The sequence below is a fragment of the Aptenodytes patagonicus genome, chromosome Z, assembly GCF_965638725.1.
Source record: "Aptenodytes patagonicus chromosome Z, bAptPat1.pri.cur, whole genome shotgun sequence".
NCBI lineage: Eukaryota > Metazoa > Chordata > Aves > Sphenisciformes > Spheniscidae > Aptenodytes > Aptenodytes patagonicus.
In genome coordinates this window covers 963296-984170 of record NC_134982.1, presented here as the reverse complement: position 1 = coordinate 984170, position 20875 = coordinate 963296, and the positions used below count along the sequence as shown (strand labels likewise).

Genomic DNA, 20875 nt, shown 5'->3' with positions numbered 1-20875 from the left:
GTTTCGTTATCCTGAGAACTAACATTTTTAATTGACAAATGCATTGCCGTTTTTCAGTAGCGCATGTTTCAGCGTACCGTGTGGATAAACTATGGGGATTTACATGTGGGCTCTCACCCCCCTGGGTGTCTGACCTGAGGTCATTTGTGGGGTCAGACCCTTTGATTTGAGATAGGGTCTTAAATGAAAGATTTAACGAAGATGAACTTTTTTTTTTCCCTCCAATTTTTGTAAATTTCTTGGTGGCTGCAACAGTCTTTTCTAAAAATAATACTCTATACTTGCCTAATAAATATTATTGTTTACCATGAGAGGTTTTATAATTCTCCTCTCTTTCACAGTTGCTGCAGCTGGCTACCTGCATGAAACCATATTACTGGCATCATACAGGGAATATATTATCAAAAAGTAAACCAGAAAATGTCCTGCCTTTAATAATACAAAGTTATGTGACTTACTGATATTTAATTATTAAACTTGTCTGTTGTAAGATGTCCTATTTAAACACTTCAAGTTTTTACAGTAGTAACAATGCTCCATTATTTCAAATACTTTGCTGTGGACATGAAAGGAAAATAACAAGACAGGCATTATCAAATAAATCAGCTCAGCATGCCAATAGGGAGGAGACCTTTGGGAGAGGAAGAAAAAGGCAAAACAAACAAACAAACAAAAAAACCCAACACCCAAAACCCAGCTTTTGTTTTGATTCCAGAGCAGTTCTTTTGCACATCCTTACCTAAATTTATTTTCAAGTGGTGTTATCAAGTCCTCTTTCATTATCTAAACATTTACATATCTCTTTTAAAACATGTACCGTATCAGTAAGAATAATAATGTGCAGGAAATTTTTATAAAATGTCTTGGTTTCTTCTTATGTGGCTCTCTTCCCTATCCAATAGTTTGAAAGCAGATACCTTTATAAAACCCAGCAAAAGATTTAATTTAAAAATACTAATTGTTATGACACTAAAATGCCTGTACTTCTTCTCTTGAGCAAATTTAATTCAAACGGTGTGCATTTGAACTATATATAGATAATGCTGCAGTGTGGTTTGTTATTAATCTTTTATAGTCCTGGTTTCAATTATAGGAATAGTAGAAAGATTGATTACAAAATGTGTTATGTCTTAATGAGCAAGCTAGCGTTTGAAATCTATGTTTGATTCTCCATCTCATACGTGCTTCCTGGAACAGCCCAACGTGAAGTACTATGAAAACAGCAAAAACGAAAATGATAAAAAATGCTTAATAACGATAGAAGGATAAATATTAGATTTCACAGTTAGCAATCACAGATAAGGTCTCTAACTTGCCACTGTATTGCCGGATTTCTGTGTTGTGCTCTACCGCCATATATTGACTGTCATGGTGGCAGTCAAGTTGGAAGATAATTTTGGTTTATGTGGGAGGAAAAAAAAATTAGTTTCACAAAATAGGTGAGCTTTCTGTCTGCACTCATGTAAATCTCATAAATATATTAAAGACACCGGAATTGCCCTGGTTTATAAGAGGTAAAGGTCACAACTTCAGGAATGTGTCAATTTTCCATATTTGCAGATATTTTTTCACTATCAGTGAACAAAAGACTGAAAATAGAAATAAGTTGCTCCAAAGAAAAAGCTTTATGTATTTGCCTTTTTCTTGTAAGTGGTAGGAGAATGAGTATATAAGTTAAATCTTGACAAAGGTAGCTTTAACTTTGGCACACACTTGGCAGCACAGGGTGGCGTATCTCACCCGGGTGTGTGTCCTTTCACAATTTTTCTTTGTACGTTATTTTATCAGAAGAGGTCTTCCCGTGGTATTTAGCAGTCTTTAGTACAAGCGTTCTGAGTGCATGTAGTGACTGAGGAAGTAAGGAGGTACCTTGTGAGAACTTGCTGTCTTGGGGGTGGGCTGGCGGGGCTTCCTGGGAGAAGTTCCCGAACTCCCCATTGGCGCTGGCACCTCCAGGCAGGAACTTCAGCTCCTGAGTTGAGTAGAGGCTGTGCACAGCGGGAGAGCGTCAAAGAAAAGGTAGCCTTAGACACAGATACATTTTTCCTTCTATTGGACCAAATTTTCTCATTTTCTCTGATTTACACTCTGATAGTAGGAACAAATAATATTTAAGAAAACGTAACTTGAATTACCAGAAGTGTATTTAGCAAAGACCTGCATCCAAAATCCACGCTGTCTTTTGGGGGTTCTTGGGTGTGGTGGGTTTTTTTGTTTGGTTTTTGTTGTTGCTGCTGCTGCTCTTGTTGCTGTGATGGGAAGGTGCTTAATTTTCTTAAAAAAAACAAGGTGGTTATTCCAAACTAAGCCAAACAGTAGAGATGAGAAGAGACTGTATGGAGTCACTTAATATTTTTTAGTGATATGCTGAGGGTAAGCTGTAGGGAGCTCAGTCAGGTGAGATGGGTCAGACCTCTGTTCAGCATCGCGCGGGGGCTGCTGCCTGTCCTGACCCAGAGCATCCCTTGCCCCTTGCCATTTTCTGTGCTGGGCGCACGGAGGACCCTTCTCTGCTGTGCCAGTGGAGGGAGCTGTGTATGTAGGAATGGCTAAACTTTTCAAGCAATCAAATTACTTTTAATAATGTGAGGTTAGTAATGAGTAACTGTGGTTTTCATAAGGTTAGATAAAATAGATTGTTTCTGTCTTTCTGCATTTTTCTCGTGGTCACTTTCTGTTATTGTTATTTCTTTGTAATATTTTTTCAGCTCTGATTTATTGTGAACTTTCTGGCTTTATAAGCTTTCAGGAGGTGCTGAAATTACTGTAATTATTGTTTTGTGTATAACCTTAAAAACTAGAAATGTAGGCAAACCCATAGCATGGCTTTGACTGGTTTAAGAATCCCGAACAATTAAAGGTAAGGATAAGTATCTCTCGTAGGCACATTTAGTATATAGCTTTCTTAAAGTTTTTTGCTATTTCCTTTTTAGGTCACAAGGAGAGCATTATGTAAATTTGTTTACTGTAAGAAAATAGTACAATTGACATGAAGAAATATTTTAAATTATTGACGGCCAAGATTAATATAAGCAAAATTGCATTTCCCCCCTGTAGCTCTTGTGCATTCTTTTATAATATCCCGTCTAGTACAGAGAAACGATTACAGTTGCAAATGTGGACAGTTTCAGTGGTTGTTGCCAACAAGTTCTGTCTCTACCACACTTTGGTGTGTGTTCGCTTCCTCCCTGGCATCTGATGGAAGGACTGTGAGGATTCTCTGAATTTAACTAACTATATATTTTTTCAGGCCTGAAAGAGAGAGAGGAAAAGGAAGGATGGATGGATGGAAATCCTTATCCCAACCTGCCCAGTTACAAACCTTCCCTTCATAAATAAACAGAAAACTTGTCAAAAGAAACGTGGGGAAAGGGACCTGGCAGACAGGAGGGAAGGGTGACAATGCTTTTCATGGAGTTCAGTTTGCAAGCTTTCATCTGTAGACAGTGAATTCTGACTGTGCGTTCGGTGCTGGGAAATACGAACCGTGACAAAAATTGAGAGGGCTTTGGTTGTTGATTTTCTGTGTACCCTTAAAATACCAGGTTGGGTTGCAAGGTCTGATTTCCTACCACATTTGATTCAAAGTACATTTGTGGTCTTGAGCAAATTATTTTATTCATTTCAAATATATATTTTCAAAATACTATATATTTTAACGGGCTTACTGCTGCCGAAAGCCCGCAGACCCTCGCTGTGGTGTGCCTGGTGCTGTGCATCTCTTCTGTATTTGAGCTCAGATGAGGAGTCTCTCTCGGCTGTCAGAGCGTATGGCAATGGAAATGGGGCTACTGCAACATCTTTCCCAGGTTTTTTCACTTTAAAGAATATTATGCACACTAAACATTGTGACTAAATCTCAATGATTACGTTTAAATTATTGGATGTAATTACAACCCCATAATTAATTGTGTTGGGTTGTCGTTCACCATGCTGTGGCTGGGTGGCTCTCCGTGACGGTAGCCATTTGACGGAGCAGGGCTAGGCACGGTTTTGGTGGAGTGGGGCTGCCGGAGGCCACCCTTCTGTGCTCAGAACCACCGCAGCAGCACCACACGTGCAGATGGTATGTCTGATAGTAACAAATGGGCCTGGCACCTACTTCTGCGAGGCTTTAATACCTAATACAATACGGGAGTACCATCAGTATGCACCTAATGGCAGATATAAAGTATCTGGTAGCAGTCCATCTCTCATAAAACCGCCTCCAGCCTTAATTCAAATCCATTGATTCCTATTCCAGTTAAACCTGGAGAACTTAATTTGTCTTTTAATCCTTTTATTGTAAGCTAGGATAAAATTAATTTTACCCAAGAACTGTGTAAAGCCAATTAATGTGATCTTTAGAGTTATTTAGTAAAGTGCTTCAAACTGTTAAATTTATCCTGACCTCATGGCTGCACTCTTTGACTGCTTTTTAAATGAAGTAATCGATATCTCGCAGCCTTTTAAACAATTTCAACTTCTGAAATATTTTACCTATATTTTAAACACTTCATAAATATGCTTCGTGCTATCTGTAAAGCTGTCTCCTCTAAGCAGTTGTGGATGTTTAATTCTCAAAAACTGAGATATTTTGAAATATTTAATATTATGGTCATTTTGTTGAAAGGCAACCCAGCTGGGTAAATGCATGGACACAATAGGTTTCTCTTTTGGTGTGTGGATCTGGAAGTGTGTTATTTTTACAACTAAAATGTAGAACGATTTTGTCCTTTCGCCAGTGTAGCTTCTGTTTTCCACATAGAGCTATTTGAGGTTATTAATTTTCTTACTGTGATAGGGTGATCAACCGTCCTGTCAAGAAAATGGATCTCTGTGTCACCCTTTAGCATGATTAAATGGAGGCACGTCGCTGTGAGAAAATACCAAATTTTCATGAGACAAATGAAACTGTAGAAAGGACTACTTTTTATAGACATAATTTCATTTTATAAATCTCCCAAATGGCTGTCAGTTTATTTGTAGGAAATCATTACAATTAATTGTGTGTTTCTGCTAGTAATTTAAAGAAAGAAAAAAAAGTAAAGGCAAAAATATTTCAGTTTTTTTTTTCTCCTCTCATCTAGAGGTTTTGGGGAGGAATGTTGCTGGGGGGAGGGTTGGGATTTCATTGTTTGGGGGGGGGATTGGTGGGGGGGTTTTTTGGTTTGTTTTTTTGGGGTTTTTTGGGGTTTTTTTTAGTTTCTTGGGTTTGGTTTTTTGAGGTAGAAAAATCCTACACTGCAGCAGTGAGCAGGATAAAGACTATCATATGCCAGATTGCTAATGAAACACTCTAAGAATATTTCCCACCCTGTTCTGGTTGGAATTTATTGTTTGGTTAACAAAGAGTTATCTCCTCGACATCTGGGTGCTGGAGTCGTGGGGTCAGCAGTAGGAATTAGCTCAGCTGTGAGTCTACGCCAAGCACACAGCACCGTGCCACTGCAGGCCCGGGAGTTTTCCTGCTGGATCCTGTATTAATTGCAGACTAAACGTATGGTCGCGTGCTGTGCAACGGCAGTGCTCATGTCTGTCCGTGGGATGACGGAGGCAGGGGCTGAGACGGAGCTTGCGGATGCCCACTAGTTTGGTATTTGCTGTTTAAAGTTGAAATGTGGAAGTTCTGTTGAATCAGACCTGTAATTTGAAGGATGCTCTGAAACCCATCCTTCGGGATCTAATGAAGGGTTAACTTCATAGTGCTGTAATCAAATGAAAGGCGGGCGGGGGGAGGGCGCAGCGCACCGAGTGCCCCTGTGGTTTAATTTCCTACTGGAAGCAGCACATGTGTTCGCTCTTCCTTTCTTCCTCGCCTGGGAGCCGTGGCCGGCGCGGGCGGCGCGGCCGGGGTCAGCGCCTTGCCTATTGATCAGCATCCCGCGGTCCCCTGCTCCAGCATCTGCTCTGCTGCCTGCTCTCCGCGCCTGCTGCAGCACATTAGAATAGAAATCCATAACCAGAGCTGTGCTCATCCAAGCAGGGGAAGAAACTAAATTAAATGGTATAAAACAATCTTGGATCAGGAGTTTGTGCCAATTCATCTTGATCTAAGATGTCACACTGGGCTCTGTCTGAGCACCTGGGCTAGAGGCAGCCGCAGGGAGCAGGGAGGGAGCCGCCATCAGTCATTCGCCGGCCGGCAGCGTTGCCCTTTGGCGGGGGGCACCCCAGGAAACGGGGTGTGCTGGGCCATGGTGTGCACGGCCGTGCAGGAGCTGCCGTGCACCCGCTTGCGGCTCTTGTGCTCCCCGGGCGCTGGGGAAGAGAGGCTGCAGTAAGGTGTGATGTGCAAGCGGACTACATCCAAATGTTAATGAGAAACTGGTGTCTGCAGATGGCGGGAGTGGGATAAGCGATTGCTAAACAATTAAAACTGTTACATTTTTTGCTTTGTCTGTTACAGCCCATTTTCATCCTTCTTTCTCTGAAGGCAGTTACTATTGATTTTTCTCTTTCTTTTTTATTCTCCCCTACCATTGTTAAGCTTTCTGTTGTTTTTCTTTCCCTTTTGGCTGGCACATCGCTGTCACAGCTGCAGCGTGGTTGCCTGAACAAGGATGGTCTTCTAACACGGGTTCTAAAATTTGGTTAGCTTTCTTGTAGGTAACATTCCGTTTCCTATCGAGCCACGTGAATGTCACTAGCAGAGAGAGACATACAATGCGACTCGCTAATTCACCCTTCGTTAATCTACAAGCCCGATAATTCCCATTCGGTGCCAGGTGGTGCCTTCTGACTTCTCGGCAAAGGTTTAACAGCGGCATGCTGTAAGAAGGATTAAGACTTCATTATTTTTGTAGAATATATGGTAGGGCATTTGCTAGTATGCTGTGAATTAGTATTACAGGTAAAAGTGAACTGTACTTGTCAGAGTAAATGAATACAGTATTTTCATTCCAGTCAATGTCTTCTAAGACTTTATTTCTTTACTCCAAATAAAACATAAACTTCACCTGCTTAGTGAAATTAAAAATCCCTGGGCTATGTTAGACTAATGATGTAAATTTCAGTTTTATTTGAAGTTCATTGTACAGTGAGGTTTTTTCCACTGTTTTTAAAAAATATTTGTTAAAATACCATATGTAACATTTTAGTATACAAACATACTAGTTTGGTTTAATGGCATATACTGTTAGTGAAAATTTAGTAAGACTTTGAATGTGATGATGGATCCTGAAACAAAAAGGTGCTTTTATATAATACAAATAAGTTTTTTTCCTAAAAATCTATCATCTTTAACAAAAAAAAATCCCAACTTGTTACACAAATTTAAAATTAACAAGAAGCAAACCAAAAATCACCTTTCACAAAAAGTAGACAAACACAGAATTCCACAGATCTTTTATCAACTGAACAAAAAAAACTATGAAATTAGACAGTTTTCTGGTGGCTCTTTTTTCTGTGAGATCTTGACGGTTTTTGAAGGGTGGGTGTCATTGATGACAGCCATTGCAATAGGTGGTATTTAGACTTTTACCATGCATTGTAGATTTTGAGAAGTAAAATGGAATTGTGTCCCGCAGCTGAAAATCCTGGTAAGGGCTGTAACAGTCCTGAAGACATGATTTAAGTTAAATGGAAACCTCTTTTATTTTCTCTGGGAAACACGATGTTGTTTGGAGTATTAAAGAACAATCCCTGCTTTTGATTTTTCTCATATTTCTTACTTTTTATTTCAGGTTGTCTGTCTGGTCTCCCACAAATGAAAAAGATATCTACGTCCTATGAAGAGAGACGGAAGCAAGCCACGGCCATCGTCCTACTGGGGGTGATCGGGGCAGAATTTGGAGCTGAAATCGAACCTCCAAAACTTCTCACTCGGCCACGTAGTTCCAGTCAAATTCCCGAGGGATTTGGTTTGACCAGCGGTGGATCAAATTATTCCTTGGCAAGGCATACGTGTGAGTAACCCAGGACACTATTTTCCCTTGCTCTGGTGTTCAGGGCAGGAAGAGGTGTTATTTACATTTCAGTACAAACCGGTTCATTTAAAATATCCTTTCACTAGAAAAGATAAACATTAGAAATTTTGAACGTACAATAAGCAACACCGCGATAAGAGGTTGCCAAGAAGTCGGTGCTGATAGAGTGGGTGGAACGGAGCAGTGGAGGTGGTGACTGCGTGTGGGGATTGCAGTCGTGCTGCTGGGAGGGAGGCACCCACCGCAGGGGAGAACCAGTCTGGCGCTTTCTGGCATCGGCCAGTACTCCCGCTGAAATTCTGACATCCTTTATTCTCCTCCAGTTAAACCCAAATGCTTGCATTTAAGACTGCATTTATGTAATTCATTCTTTTATCCTGAAACCATTCCTCGGGCTAGTAGAGAGAGAGGGAGGAGACCATCGATGCTAGTCCTGCCGCTTCCATTGACTAACCTTCATTTTCAGCCCTTGATAGGTCTTGCTCTTGGTGGAGTCGTTCCCCCTGTAACTGAGCACTGGCAAGGTTGCTTACTTCACATACATACATTTTGGGATGTGGATCAGTAGGCTATAGAAAAACTTACTTGGCAATGAGGAGAGATGAGGGCACGGGAAAGCATGCAAAAGATGTCTGATGTAAAAATCACAGATGCATTTAATAGAAAATGGTGGAATTCAAGGTGTGCTAGATAAAGTGTCACATTCTGGTCCTATATTAAAATTAGTACTGCAGTGCTGAAGTAATTATTCTCAGTATGGACAGTAAACGTGATCTTATCTAAGATGGTGACATATCTATGCATTGCCTACTCAATGTTAATATTGCAAAATCTAATAGAAGCAAATGCAACTGCAGCGCTCTGGGTTCATACAATTATTTTGGCCAGGTTCCTGAGCACGCTGGTATTTGTTTTATGTGGAGTCTGGCAAAAGTCCCCTTTGTCATCTCTGTAAGATCTCTCTGAAGTGCTACAGACTAATTGCCAATATTGCCTGAAAAAACACCCACTATCTGGTTAGCTATAAAATAATTCCACAGCAGTGGATTTCTCCTCCTGCACTAATTCAGTCTTCACCTGGTGCCCAAGTGCCTTTGAAGGAAGAGGGGAAAAAAAACCCCAAAACAAACCCCCCAAATAATTGAAAACCAGTGTCTTGTCTCAGCCTAAAGCTATTACGGGCGAGGACTGGTAGTAATGATAAAAGAGGGGGCCTGTCCTTCTGTCTGTTCATTTCTTCAGATCTGGGTGTGTTTGTATGTGTGGAGGAGCTTGGGAAGCCTGAGGGGGGAAGTTCAGGCTTTCCTCAGTGGCAGGAGTAATTACCTGAGGAGGGAGGGGAGTGAGGGAGCAGACAACACTAATGAGCTTTGGGGATAATGATTTGCTTAAGTGTTTTAGAAGTATTACATGTCTCTTGGATTTGTATTTGGTAGGCCTGAAGTATTCTTAAGCTACACTCTTTGAGGCGGGGGAAACTGGGGAGGTCTTTGGAAATTTCTGCAAGATGAACTCCTCTTCCTCTCAGATTAATTAGCTCATAATCTTGGCCGTGTCACGCCAGTACCTCCAACAGCAGCTTTGGTTTTGGGAACAGCTTTGTTTTGAGGCATTTCCACCATACCCATCTGTGCCACATCTCACCTGGAGCGGGTTTTTTGGATAGCCGTGAAGTAGAAGGGCATCAGCATGATGCCCCAGACTGACGTTTGCTGTTGGAGGTCTGCTCTGGTCTCGTGTGAGCCTGGTCCCCAGCACAGCTGTGCAGGGCTTGTACCACAGCAAGGTGCCCCCAAAGGGTGACAGGATAGGCGAAGACTTGCTGAAAATGGAAATATCACTTGCCAGGAAATGCTGTTCTCAGGATGGTTTTTTCCTTTTATGATCGTACTTCTTGAAAGGCCATTCTCATCTTTGCTCCACATATGTAATACTGCAGAAGGAAGTACTTCGAAAACTGAACAGTTGTTCAGAAATTCAGTTCTCTGAAAAAGAAAAAGCAAAATTCCTAGTATGTGCTCAGACTTACATTTTTTCTCTTTGATATGTGTCCTATTATAACTTTCAGATACCATAGTAAAACGCATACAGTTACTTCTTTGTCTCCCAGTGACACAGAAAATATTTTTGGCCCTTCAGAACAGATGAAGAGTTGATAAGGTGTAATCTGGTCTTATGAAAGCTGGCTGTAGGACGTAAGTGATGGTGTGAACCAGCAACATGGACATGAGGAAAAATTTCTTTACCGAAAGAGTGGTTAAACATTGGAACAGGCTGCCCAGGGAAGTGGTGGAGTCACCATTCCTGGAGGTATTTAAAAGACGTGTAGATGAGGCGCTCAGGGACATGGTTTAGTGGGTGGTGGTGTTGGGTCAACGGTTGGACTCGATGATCTTAGAGGTCTTTTCCAACCTTAATGATTCTATGAACACTTAGATAAAGAAATTACTGGTTTTCCTCCATTTCAAGTTGTATATTTGACTTGCTGGTGCTGCAGAATGTAGTACATGCTGACTGAAGCCTGGTGCTGGGTGGCTGCCCTGTAACCACTCCTGGAAGGAACACAGCTTCGTTCCCCCGCTCACTACCAGGGGATGCTAGGGTGGGGGAAAGCTGGGAGCTGCTGCAGCTTTCTGCTGGCCACCTGTGTGACAGCATTTCCAGAAACCATTTCTGACGATTCCTCTCCTCCCCTTCAGTCTAAGGTGTGATACCTTTTTAATCATCATATTCTGTTACCATATACTGAAACTGTATGCTGTGAGTTATCCAGAGTAATGAGAGAAATTGCACATAGCCTAAAGCCACAATATTTTCTATTTCAAAATAAGTTATCAAAACGAATTACTTCATTTACACTGTTAATGCATGCAGAGTTTTTGCTGTATAAATTGTGCATGTTGTGATGTACTGTATTTAAGAAAATAATAATTGTGACCCGTTTTGAGAGGGTGGAATTCTCTAGAAATCCACGCAGTGACCTTGCCTGACATCCTGCATTAATCTCTGTTGACCTTACAAATAGTTCATGAGATATTTAATTATAAAATGCCACCCAAAGAATTTCTCATTACGGATGCACCACATCACACTTAAACTGCAGCTAATGCTGTGTTTATAAAGCTAATGGGCTGATAAATCTGAATGACTGTTCTGTCCTGAATATGAAAATACTTGATTCTGTTGTTAATGCAGTATATTTTTCAAAGCATCTGCCATCAATATAGTTATTAATGATAAGTGTTTTGCCCTTTAACTCAGTCAGTGTCATATGCGACAGCATGTTCACGGCATTGAGTTATTTATATTGTTTTTGCAGCCTACATGTACATACCTCCTTCCAAAGTGAATTTTAGGGTTTCCACATTGCATAATCCATGTCAGTCGCTCCAGTTCTCCTGGTTTCTGGATTGAATAAACTAGCCAGCAGTTAGGTTCCTAACGCACTCATGATACCATTTTTCATTTTTTGATTACAATGTCCCAAATTCATAGCAGCTGACCTTCTTGCCTGTTGGGCAGGAGGGGAAGCAAGTGAAATTTCTGGACAGAAATAGAAATATATGTGTCTGCATAATTGTGTAGGGTTTTACTGCCTGGTGTTAAGACACTTTTTCCATTACAGAGCCATGTTTGTAAAATGTTACACCTTTGAGCAGTTACCTTAAGGCTGTTCAGCCATGTCTCTGGAAATCCTCAGCCAAAACAATTAAGTCATTAGGTTAGGATGAAGAAAGTGTTTTTTCAAAGGAAATACGATTTCAATAACGTTGGAAACTTAGCACATCCACGTTTGAAGCAGGGATTTGCCATTAAGGAAGTAGCTTTTGCGTTAGGTGTGTGTCCACCTCGTCCCCTTCTGTCCTCTCCCAGGGAAATCTGTCAAACCTGAGGATGAGGGCAGCGCTGGCAAACCCGGTGGGGGTGAGCTGGGCAGCACGGGAGCGGGGCTGGAAGTGAGGGAGGGTGGGAGGAGGATAAGCAGCGTGCAGTGAAGGTCACAGGTCAGGTCTCTAGTTCTAGCACAGGACTGTTGCCATATGAAGCGGATGAGATATTGCACGTTTTGTTGTTTTCCTCAACTTTGGGATTTTTGGTTTTTTGCGTTACTTACTGCCTGTCAGTCAGGCTTCACCACTCAGTAGTATCTTCTAAAAGTCTCATCACTGCAGCCTATGAATGCTTTTTCTAAGCAATATATTTATTTTCACAATCTTTCTATTGCTACTGGAGTTGTATCTGTGTATGCTAGAGGTTTACCTTTCAAGATGCACTGTGGCTTTGCAATCCATTTTTACACATATGTAGGCACACAAAAAGTAAGCAAGCACAAAATTACTTGGGGTGTGAAGTCAGGTATTTCACGTGTTTTGTTAAATTGGGGTTTCCAGCATTACAGATTTTTGTATAGTATCCCGAATGTATTTAATCTGAAAATAGAATTTAACATGGGGTAAACTTGAGACTCTTGGTGAACATGGGATTTTTTTTTACTCCATCAACTACCTTGTAACCTTTTCTAATGCCTTTTGATCCATTAATTCTCTATTGTGAAAACATTTAAATCGCCACTTCAGGCAAGGAGGAGGCAACCCCTGTGAGGAGGAGGTTGCTCCCCGCTAATTGTATGCACCTACTGCAGAGCCGATAGGCTGAGCTAGCAGCAGCAATTAATACAGATGAGCGAGCGCTTGGGATCATCGCTTACAGAAGCAATAAATCAGTTGAGCACCTGAACAGCAGCCTTTCAGAGCACATTAGGCAAACTGGCTCAGTAACTTAATTTAAACAAAAACAAAAACACAACAGTGTGATTAAAGCAAAAAACTCATTTTATTGTTCACAATGAGCCTGCTAGCAGTGTGTGCCGTTTTGTTGGCTGTATTTTTGTATCAGTTATGCAGAAAGCTACTCACGTTTGCATGGATCCTGTGGTTTGTGGCATTATTCCCCTTACTTGGATCTGTATGTTTCAGTCAGCAGGCTGTGAAATTCAGTGTACTAGTAAGTCTGAAGTGTGCTTTTTTTCCCTGAGTTGGTGTGATTAGATCAGTGTCTTGAGCAGAATTTTGTCCCTGAAGGCGGGGAGGAGGGGGGGGAGGAAAAATGGTGGTTTATGAAAATCTATATCTTAGCCTTAGAGATAATATTTAGAAGAAATAGTCAATCTGTATGGCAGAAAACGGTCAATCTTTGTGGCAGATCTTATGCCCTAATTTAACCTGTTTTTTAGCTTTAGCAACAAAATCAAATCTTAAAAATAAAATTCACCTTTTTCCCCAAATCCTATAGAAGGTGAGTGATTTGAATTATATATTTTTAATCAGATATTTCCTTTTTGCATATTTAACATCCTGGCTATCGTAACGAGTTGTATCTCAGCAAACTAAAAATCTCTCTTCTTTGTGTTTGGACTATGAGGAAGGCTCAGCACCAAACAAGTCCCTGTCAGTTATGTTTTCCACCGGTCCATACACCTCCGTAAGTGAACCCCCATTTGGGGGTAATAAAAATTCAAGATACTGTATTTTTTCCTCCAACTTCAGCTTTCCAGAGTCCTGCTGCTCAGACAAGCCCCAAGTCATTCCCTGGGGGGTGTCAGACCTGCCGAGAAGGGTCTTGGTGACGGCCAGCTATAACCACGTTTGTGTCCATGGACCTTTATCTGCTTTCTGTTTCCAAATGTTCGAGCACAGGCTCTCATATGAAATACTGGACAAAATGTGGACACTTCCACCAGAGAACACATTTTTGTCTCGTGAAAGAAACCAAAACAGACTGTTTTTTCCAGGCCGCTTGTGGGGCGGCAGCACCGCAGGACCCAGCATGCTGCTGCATGCGAGCAGACAGAGCAAAGCTTCGTTAGCCGGGGCGGGGAGAGGCTAAACCCAACGAAGGAGGCTTGGGAAGGTGCCTGAGGGAGAAAGCAGCCTGCGTGGGGCTGTGGGAGTCGCTCTGCCCACGTGAGCGATGACAGCACTGGGTGTGTGCCGCTGCGTGCGGGCAGAGAGGAGGCAGACTTCTTGTTTGACAAACACCGAGGTCATAAATTCAAGCAGTTAAAGCTCAGCCTTCAGCACTGCTCCTCCGTGCATCGCACCCTGTCGCAGGCTGCAGTTTTATGGTAATCCCCAAGCTCACCCCATTAAGTGTGTGGAGGGGGCCCGTCCCCGGGGCGAGCTGGCACCGTGCAGCGAAGCGGGCTTTGCGCACGGGAAAGCACGCTGGGAGGGGAGGTGCTTGCATGTCCTGTGATACCTGGAGCACGAAGTGCCTGCTGCCTCGCTGCTGAGGCCCTGCCTGCCCCACGGACCCCGTGCCGAGCTCCACGGGTTGATCCCTGTCTCCCGCATTCTTTCCTTTGGCAGGACTTGGGTCTCCTTTGCCAACAGCTGAGCGTTTGCAGGAGCAGCTGGTCTTGGGGAAGGCTGGTTTAAGATAAAAGGTTCAGTGTAGTACCAAATATCCTGAAAAACCTGCTCTACAAATGTGTCAGATATGAGTGGGGTTTTTTAAAACTTAAAGGGACAATATTATTCCCATTTTACAGATAAGGAACAGAAATTTTTCTTGTAGCAGTATATGAGGGTAACTCAGATATTTGATATAACGAAGAATATCACAGGAGATACACTTATTAGTCATTTCCTAAGAAAACAAAATGTGTATGATTTTGCTGCTGGTCTGAGCATGCCATCCCCTTGTACCCTTTGAAAACACTGCTGATGCCAGCAAAGTTGGAGATTTTAGTTTTCTGCAGTTCTTGTGAAAATGGGTGGTTGGACAGGTGTAGGGATCGTGTTGATGTCCGATGGAAAGGTACGGAGAGCACAGCCCTGGTGGCGTTTGGCGATCTGGATTTATGGTGGTTTATGGTGAGAGGTAGTTAAAGTGGGATTCTCTCTTTTTGGTCCAGACATGAGAGCTCCCTTCTGACACCCCAGAACCCCTTCCCCACTCCAGTCACATCTCACTTCTGCCCCTAATTCTCCGAAATGTGCCTTGCACAACCAAGTGCTTCGTGTTGCACAGGGTACCTGCGGGATCAGCCCTTTGGGGTTAGGTCCAGTTCCACGACAGTGCCATTCCCATTGCTCTTCACAGCCCCTCCTTGAGCCAGGGTGAGATATGTAACATTGCTGAAAACCTCACAGTGTTTGTGAGGTGTGTAATTCCTGATTTAAGTTCTTATGACTTCAGGCTTACGGCCGTGTGTTTTAATGTCCCGAGGGAAATGTATGTACAGGAAGCAGCTGTAGTTCAAGAGAAGAATACCTGCCCGAGTAAATGTAATATCAGGCTAGCAGTATGTACCAAAAGGGTTGTCAAGCATTGGAACAGCTGCCCAGGGAAGTGGTTGAGTCACCAGCCCTGGAGGTATTTAAAAGACGAGTAGGTGTGGTACTTAGGGACATGGTTTAGTGGTGGACTTGGCAGTGCTAGGTTAACAGCTGGACTCCATGATCTTAAAAGTCTTTTCCAACCTAAACAATTCTATGATTCTGTGATTAATTTGAACGTTTTTTTATTTCCACATGTTTGCGAGTGTATATGCGTTTGCACTCCTTAGAAACAGCATTTATGTAAAGACCAGAGTCCAGTGGCAAGTGTTTCTCAGCACTGTGCAAATCTGCCGGGGTTGCTCAGTATGCCACCCCAAGGCAGTAGCAGATGTTACCCACTCCATCAGCTGGGCTTGCCTCTCCTCCCCGTCTCCCGAAGGGATTGTCTTTGTCAACAGCCCTTGCCTATGAGTATCTGAATATTTAAAAGCAGTTTCTGTAATATCAATTTTTGCATTTAGGTGGGAAATTCAGAAAAATATATATTCTTTTTTTTGTTTATACAGCTATTTTGCTTGGTTTTTATTAAGAAGTTTATTGTCAGAGAAACAGAACCGATGCTGCCAGTAGTATGCATATCTGAAGGAAAGTATGGCTTCAGCTCCAGGGACAGGTAACAAAGAGAACCGAAAGCAGGGATGCTTACTTGCTTGCTGTGCTAGATAATTTTTATATTTTGCAGTCGTAGTTCATAATTGCAATAGATGTTTTCTGGCTGCAGAGCATTGTGATCAGGCGTATTATTTGAGATTCATTCTTTCCTTCCTGATGTGGATGGTGAAAGGTCCTCTCTATTGGAATCTGATTACAATTTCCATTTTGCACAAATAGCCAACCGGTTGGGAGGCTGATGAAATGCGCTCAGTGCCATTGATGGCACAACAAGCAATAACAGTCTTTAGTAAGACGGATCATGCGCGGAGTCTAGATTATCGTTCCATATTGGTCACACGTGTTCTAGCTGGGATAGCTGTGCTAAAGGGAAAAGAGGAATTCTTTCCCTGAAAAAATTTGCAGAAAATTGTAGTTTTATTTTGCTGTGTTTTATATAGCTGATACCTGCTTTTAAATTAATGTTACATTTAGAGATGGTGTTTGACACAGCAGGTAAGTTGCATTTAAATGTTACAGAGGGCTTAAACAACCAGCAAACAATAGTGTGTTTGAGGATTCAATTACATTATCTACATACAATGTTACCAACTTAAAATATGTATTCTTCATATGTTAAGTGAGAAAACCAAAGCTACATATGCTTTTTGCTGTTCAGTGTCTGTATCTAATAAAATAGTGCCCAAACATTGTCGATCAATAGTTTGCATGTTTAAAAGGAACACTTCAGAATAACTTTTTTATGAACTGCTGCTTCATAAGCTGTGACAAGTCAATAAATCAGCCTATGCTTGCCTTTGTAGTGAGTGAGATGAAGAGAAACTCAGACTAATTTAATTCATCATACAAATTAATATTATTCCTTCATTAGGGTTGCAGATGCCAAGCCAGGCATCCTTACCTTAAAAGAACAGGAGAGGAATCAGAGTTTTACCATCTTACAGATATGTGTGATAAGAATAGTCGCAAACCCAGGAAAACGCCTGTGAGACATTACTCATTTTAGGAAGGAGAAATGTGGGAGAAAATATACAAAAATAATTGGCATAATACTGCTTTTGAGGCAACTAGCAGGGGTTTGGATTTACAGTGGATGGGTTGATTAATGCTTAGTATTATAATTATTGGAAATTATTTCTCTTAACTGTTTTGGAGTTTCTCTTGACCTTTTTTTAATTAATAGTCTTTGCTGGGAGCTCTTGCATTCATTGGGAAGAAGGCGGGATTTGCTGAGTAAAACGTGAAAATCGTAGTCGTCTCTGTTGCCCTTGTTCTTCAGAGAAGGACCAGCTGCATGTCAAAACAGCAGTCAAGCAGGAGGGCTCTGATATCAAGCTACGCTCCTGCTGCCAGAGCCATGCGAGCATTAGGAACGCAGTCACTTCAGGGTGCTGCTGGGGCTCCCCTCTTACTTCTCTGTCTCTTCCCCCAGGCTCACTGTGCTACTCCAGCACCAAACACATGGGACTGGCCTGGGGAACTCATTGCTTGAAGGTGTAAGCAGCGTTAAGCATTTATGGAATAACATGAAGTACTGAAAACTGCAGTAAATATAGGGTATGTTGAAGGGGATAACCCTTAATGCAGTCCAGCCTGCCAACAGTTAGGGAGTGGGAGCCTGGGCATTTTGGGGCAGTTCCCCTACCTACTTGTCTACAGCAGGAAATTTTTAATAGCTACTATATCAGTGGCTCATGGTGATAAGATTGCATGAGCAGTGTTTCATCTAATCCAAAATGGCACGTCCTGTCTTCACAGGTATGTGAGTGCATATGTGTGACCATAAACTTTGAAGTGTTTTATTTTACATATACTGTATCGGTGTTATTTTCCACCTTTTCGTCACATATGTTCTCTTTCCACATAGGCAACAGAGTTGCATCATTGTGCAACTGGCTGTACTTAGCACTTACAGTGTTTAAAAAAAAAAAAAAAGAAAAAAGAAAAGAAAAAATCTTGTTTAAATATATACATCCCTTGTTAACTTCGAATTTCTTTAATTTTGTTTTATAAGCATTTGCATTCATCTTTGTGAAATGTCATAGCATAGGAGCACATAATCAATTCCAACGTGTACTACTTGAGTATCATGTTGGGGAGCGTCTCTGAGATGATGGTATGCAGCTGGTTGGAATAAATTGCTATGGAGAACAGCAGTAAAAGTTACAGAATCACAGAAGAGCCCAGGTTGGAAGTGACCTCGAAAGATCATCTGGTCCAACCTTTGGTGGGAAAGGGAGCCTAGATGAGACCATCTAGCACCCTGTCCAATTGCATCTTGAAAACCTCCAGCGACGGGGACTCCACCATGTCCCTGGAGAGGTTGTTCCAGGGAATGATTGTTCTCATTGTAAAAAAAACTTTCTCACATCAATGTGAAACCTTTCACGGTGCAACTTGTACCCGTTGCCCCTTTTCTTCTCCGCGTGGCTCCTTATGAGGAGAGCCTCCGTTCTCTTTGTAGCCACCCTTTAAGTACTGGAATGCTGTGATGAGGTCCCCCTGAGCCTTCTCTTCTCCAGGGAGAAGAGACCCAACTCCTTCAGTCAGTCCTTCAGCTAGTCCTTGTGTCCCCCGCAGCATGAAGACGATGGCACGTTGTCTAGGAGTACAATTTCAAACTAACACCGCTAGCTGCTGCCAGGGAAGCAATCCATCAGCACCAGCACCGGGCTGACACTGTAGTAAGCTGGTTCAGAGATCTACATGTTGGAAAACTAATTGCTGCTTGTGTGGTTATCTTTCTGTTGCTGTAGTTACCAGTTTAGCACAAGAGATGTGATTGCCAGCGTCTTTGTTTCAAGCTATGGCTTGAACGTGTTGTAATTCAAAATGCGTAGCAATAGCCAAAAAGAAAAGGAGCTGTTTTTACCCTGCGTCCCGGCCTTTGGAGAGCTTTGATTTCATCTTCAAAACTACTCAAGTACATGCAAAGATAACCCCTTGTTCCGGTGGTGCCCAGTCACTCAGGTTTTACTTTCTCCAAAGATAAACCTGGTTGAATCAATTACTGGGTTGCCCTGTAAAGAGCCTAATGACGATGACGTCAGCTGCAACATAGACCCACCTATCGGTGTGCTACCGAAATTGAGGGGACAGGCACCTTTGGGGTGACAGAGCCTGGGGAGAAAGGAGCAACTTAAAATAGCTGGACTGCCACGTATTGCTCACGTGGCTTTGCGGTAGTTGAGAATAAAATACACATCATTGTTGGTATGGGTATGTTTGTGCATCAGACACCGGTGCTATGGAGAAGGTTAAGTTGTGATCCATGACTCCTACAAGTTGTTGTGTTGACTTCTTTCGTTGATATTGTGCGTCTTCCACTGTTACGTAGGTCATGGGTTGTCCACACTGCTTAAGAAAATTCATTACAATGATGTGTAACAGGAGAAAACTTCTAAGATTAACATATAGTTTGGTCAGCACTGTGATGGAAAAAACAGCTACTTCCTATGAAATGATGATCATTTTTATGGAAATAGCTTTATTTAGAAAACATTATATAATTTAGATTAAAATAAATAGCATGGTTTAATGGAATTTTGCAATTAACAGGAATGAAAATACAAAGTTTAATGCACAAGTTATGACCCGAGTCATATTGGCTTTCTCCTTCCTGCTAGATTATAAACAAATTTTGGATTAAAATAATGATAGTTTACTCTTTCTATAGCACTGTAATATAATTTCATAGTTAGAGGAAGAATGCATTTAAGCCAGCATAGTTGGGTTCTCTCCATAAATTGAAACAAGTCTGATCTAAAACTCATTTACTGTCTTGGAACAGAATTGATCTTGCTTTCACATTTGATTCTCCCACTGCAGATTTTGAGAGGAAGAAAAATGGCATTGTTAGGTCGGTTTAACTAGGCCAGAGTTAGACTGAAAAGACTGGGAAACCAGCTATTATAAACACTTTCTTCGTTCTCCTTTGTCTCCCTTTCTCTAATGTATTATGCAAAATCTTACATAATTTTCAAACTTAGGGGCAGCATTTGTCTGGCCCCACTTAGGAATATTCTTTGCTGTCTGTTCACTTCATGTAAAAAGCAATATATATTATGCTGTTTAATAGAAATGTTGGCAATTTACTGCATCTAGGTTCGGTTGTTCTGACCTGTTAAACCTCCGTTAACAGAGGAAATGTTCCCCTTAAGATTAAATAACATTTCTGATGTTTTTAAGTCTTCAAAGTGAATGAGGAGACTTCCTTTCTAATCAGATATGAGGCAAAAACCTATTTTTTTTCTTGTTAAAAAATGAAATTTTAACTGTCCAATAAAGCATGGAGTTATATATGTGCTGCACAAACACATTTGAGTAGGAGGCACTTAATTTTCAAAACCCTGAGAGGTTGTTATAAATCTCAGGACAAACTTTGCTTCGTCGCGCGGGCTGGGAGCCGGCGGCACTGGTGGGACAGCAGAGTGGGCCTAATGGTGTCCTGCTAGTGTGTGCTGCATAATCATCTCTGCTGTGCTCCAATTGCCCATCTTCCAGCGTCTGTACCTTTACAAACATTTACCTTTTCGATATAAATGAGAAAAAGGACTTACAGCAAGTCATAAGTGTCATTTTAAATGTGCATTTTTGCTAATCCCAACTTTTGCTCTTTTTTCAGCTAATGGGAGCCTCAAGTAGCAATTTAAATTTCCTGACAAAATAAGCAGGGACTACCTTTCTCTAGATATTTTTCAAAACTGTATTACTTCTTGAGTATTTGTGATAGAAGGGGCTGTCCCTCAGCGCTCAGAAGGGCAAAGCCAAAACTACAGCGGCTGCATGCCGAGCAGCGAGCCCCGTGAGTGGGAATTGTTTCCCTCCCTTTGCAGTGGCTGGGAGGAGCAGGTGGGGGCTATCGATTGCCTGCACAGTGAATGTCCTATTGTTCTTGGCCGCCGGCAGGTAGGGGCAGCCTGCGCCGCCCCTGGAAAATCTTACTGCATCCGGAATATTGAGAATTAATTTTGAATTGTTGCATAGCGAATGAAATGGCGCAAAGTGACCAAC

At 41.8% G+C, this 20875-nt stretch overlaps 1 protein-coding gene across 5 annotated transcripts in view; it reads left to right on the top strand.

Annotated features, from left to right (window-relative positions):
• LOC143172360 (WD repeat-containing protein 7-like) overlaps nt 1–20875 on the top strand; it is a 151127-nt gene that overhangs the window by 71743 nt on the left and 58509 nt on the right. For all 5 annotated transcript variants that reach the window (XM_076361702.1, XM_076361705.1, XM_076361701.1 and 2 more), the window contains one exon: nt 7665–7886. In XM_076361702.1, the coding sequence (XP_076217817.1) occupies nt 7665–7886 (222 nt within the window). The remainder of the gene's footprint in view (nt 1–7664; nt 7887–20875) is intronic.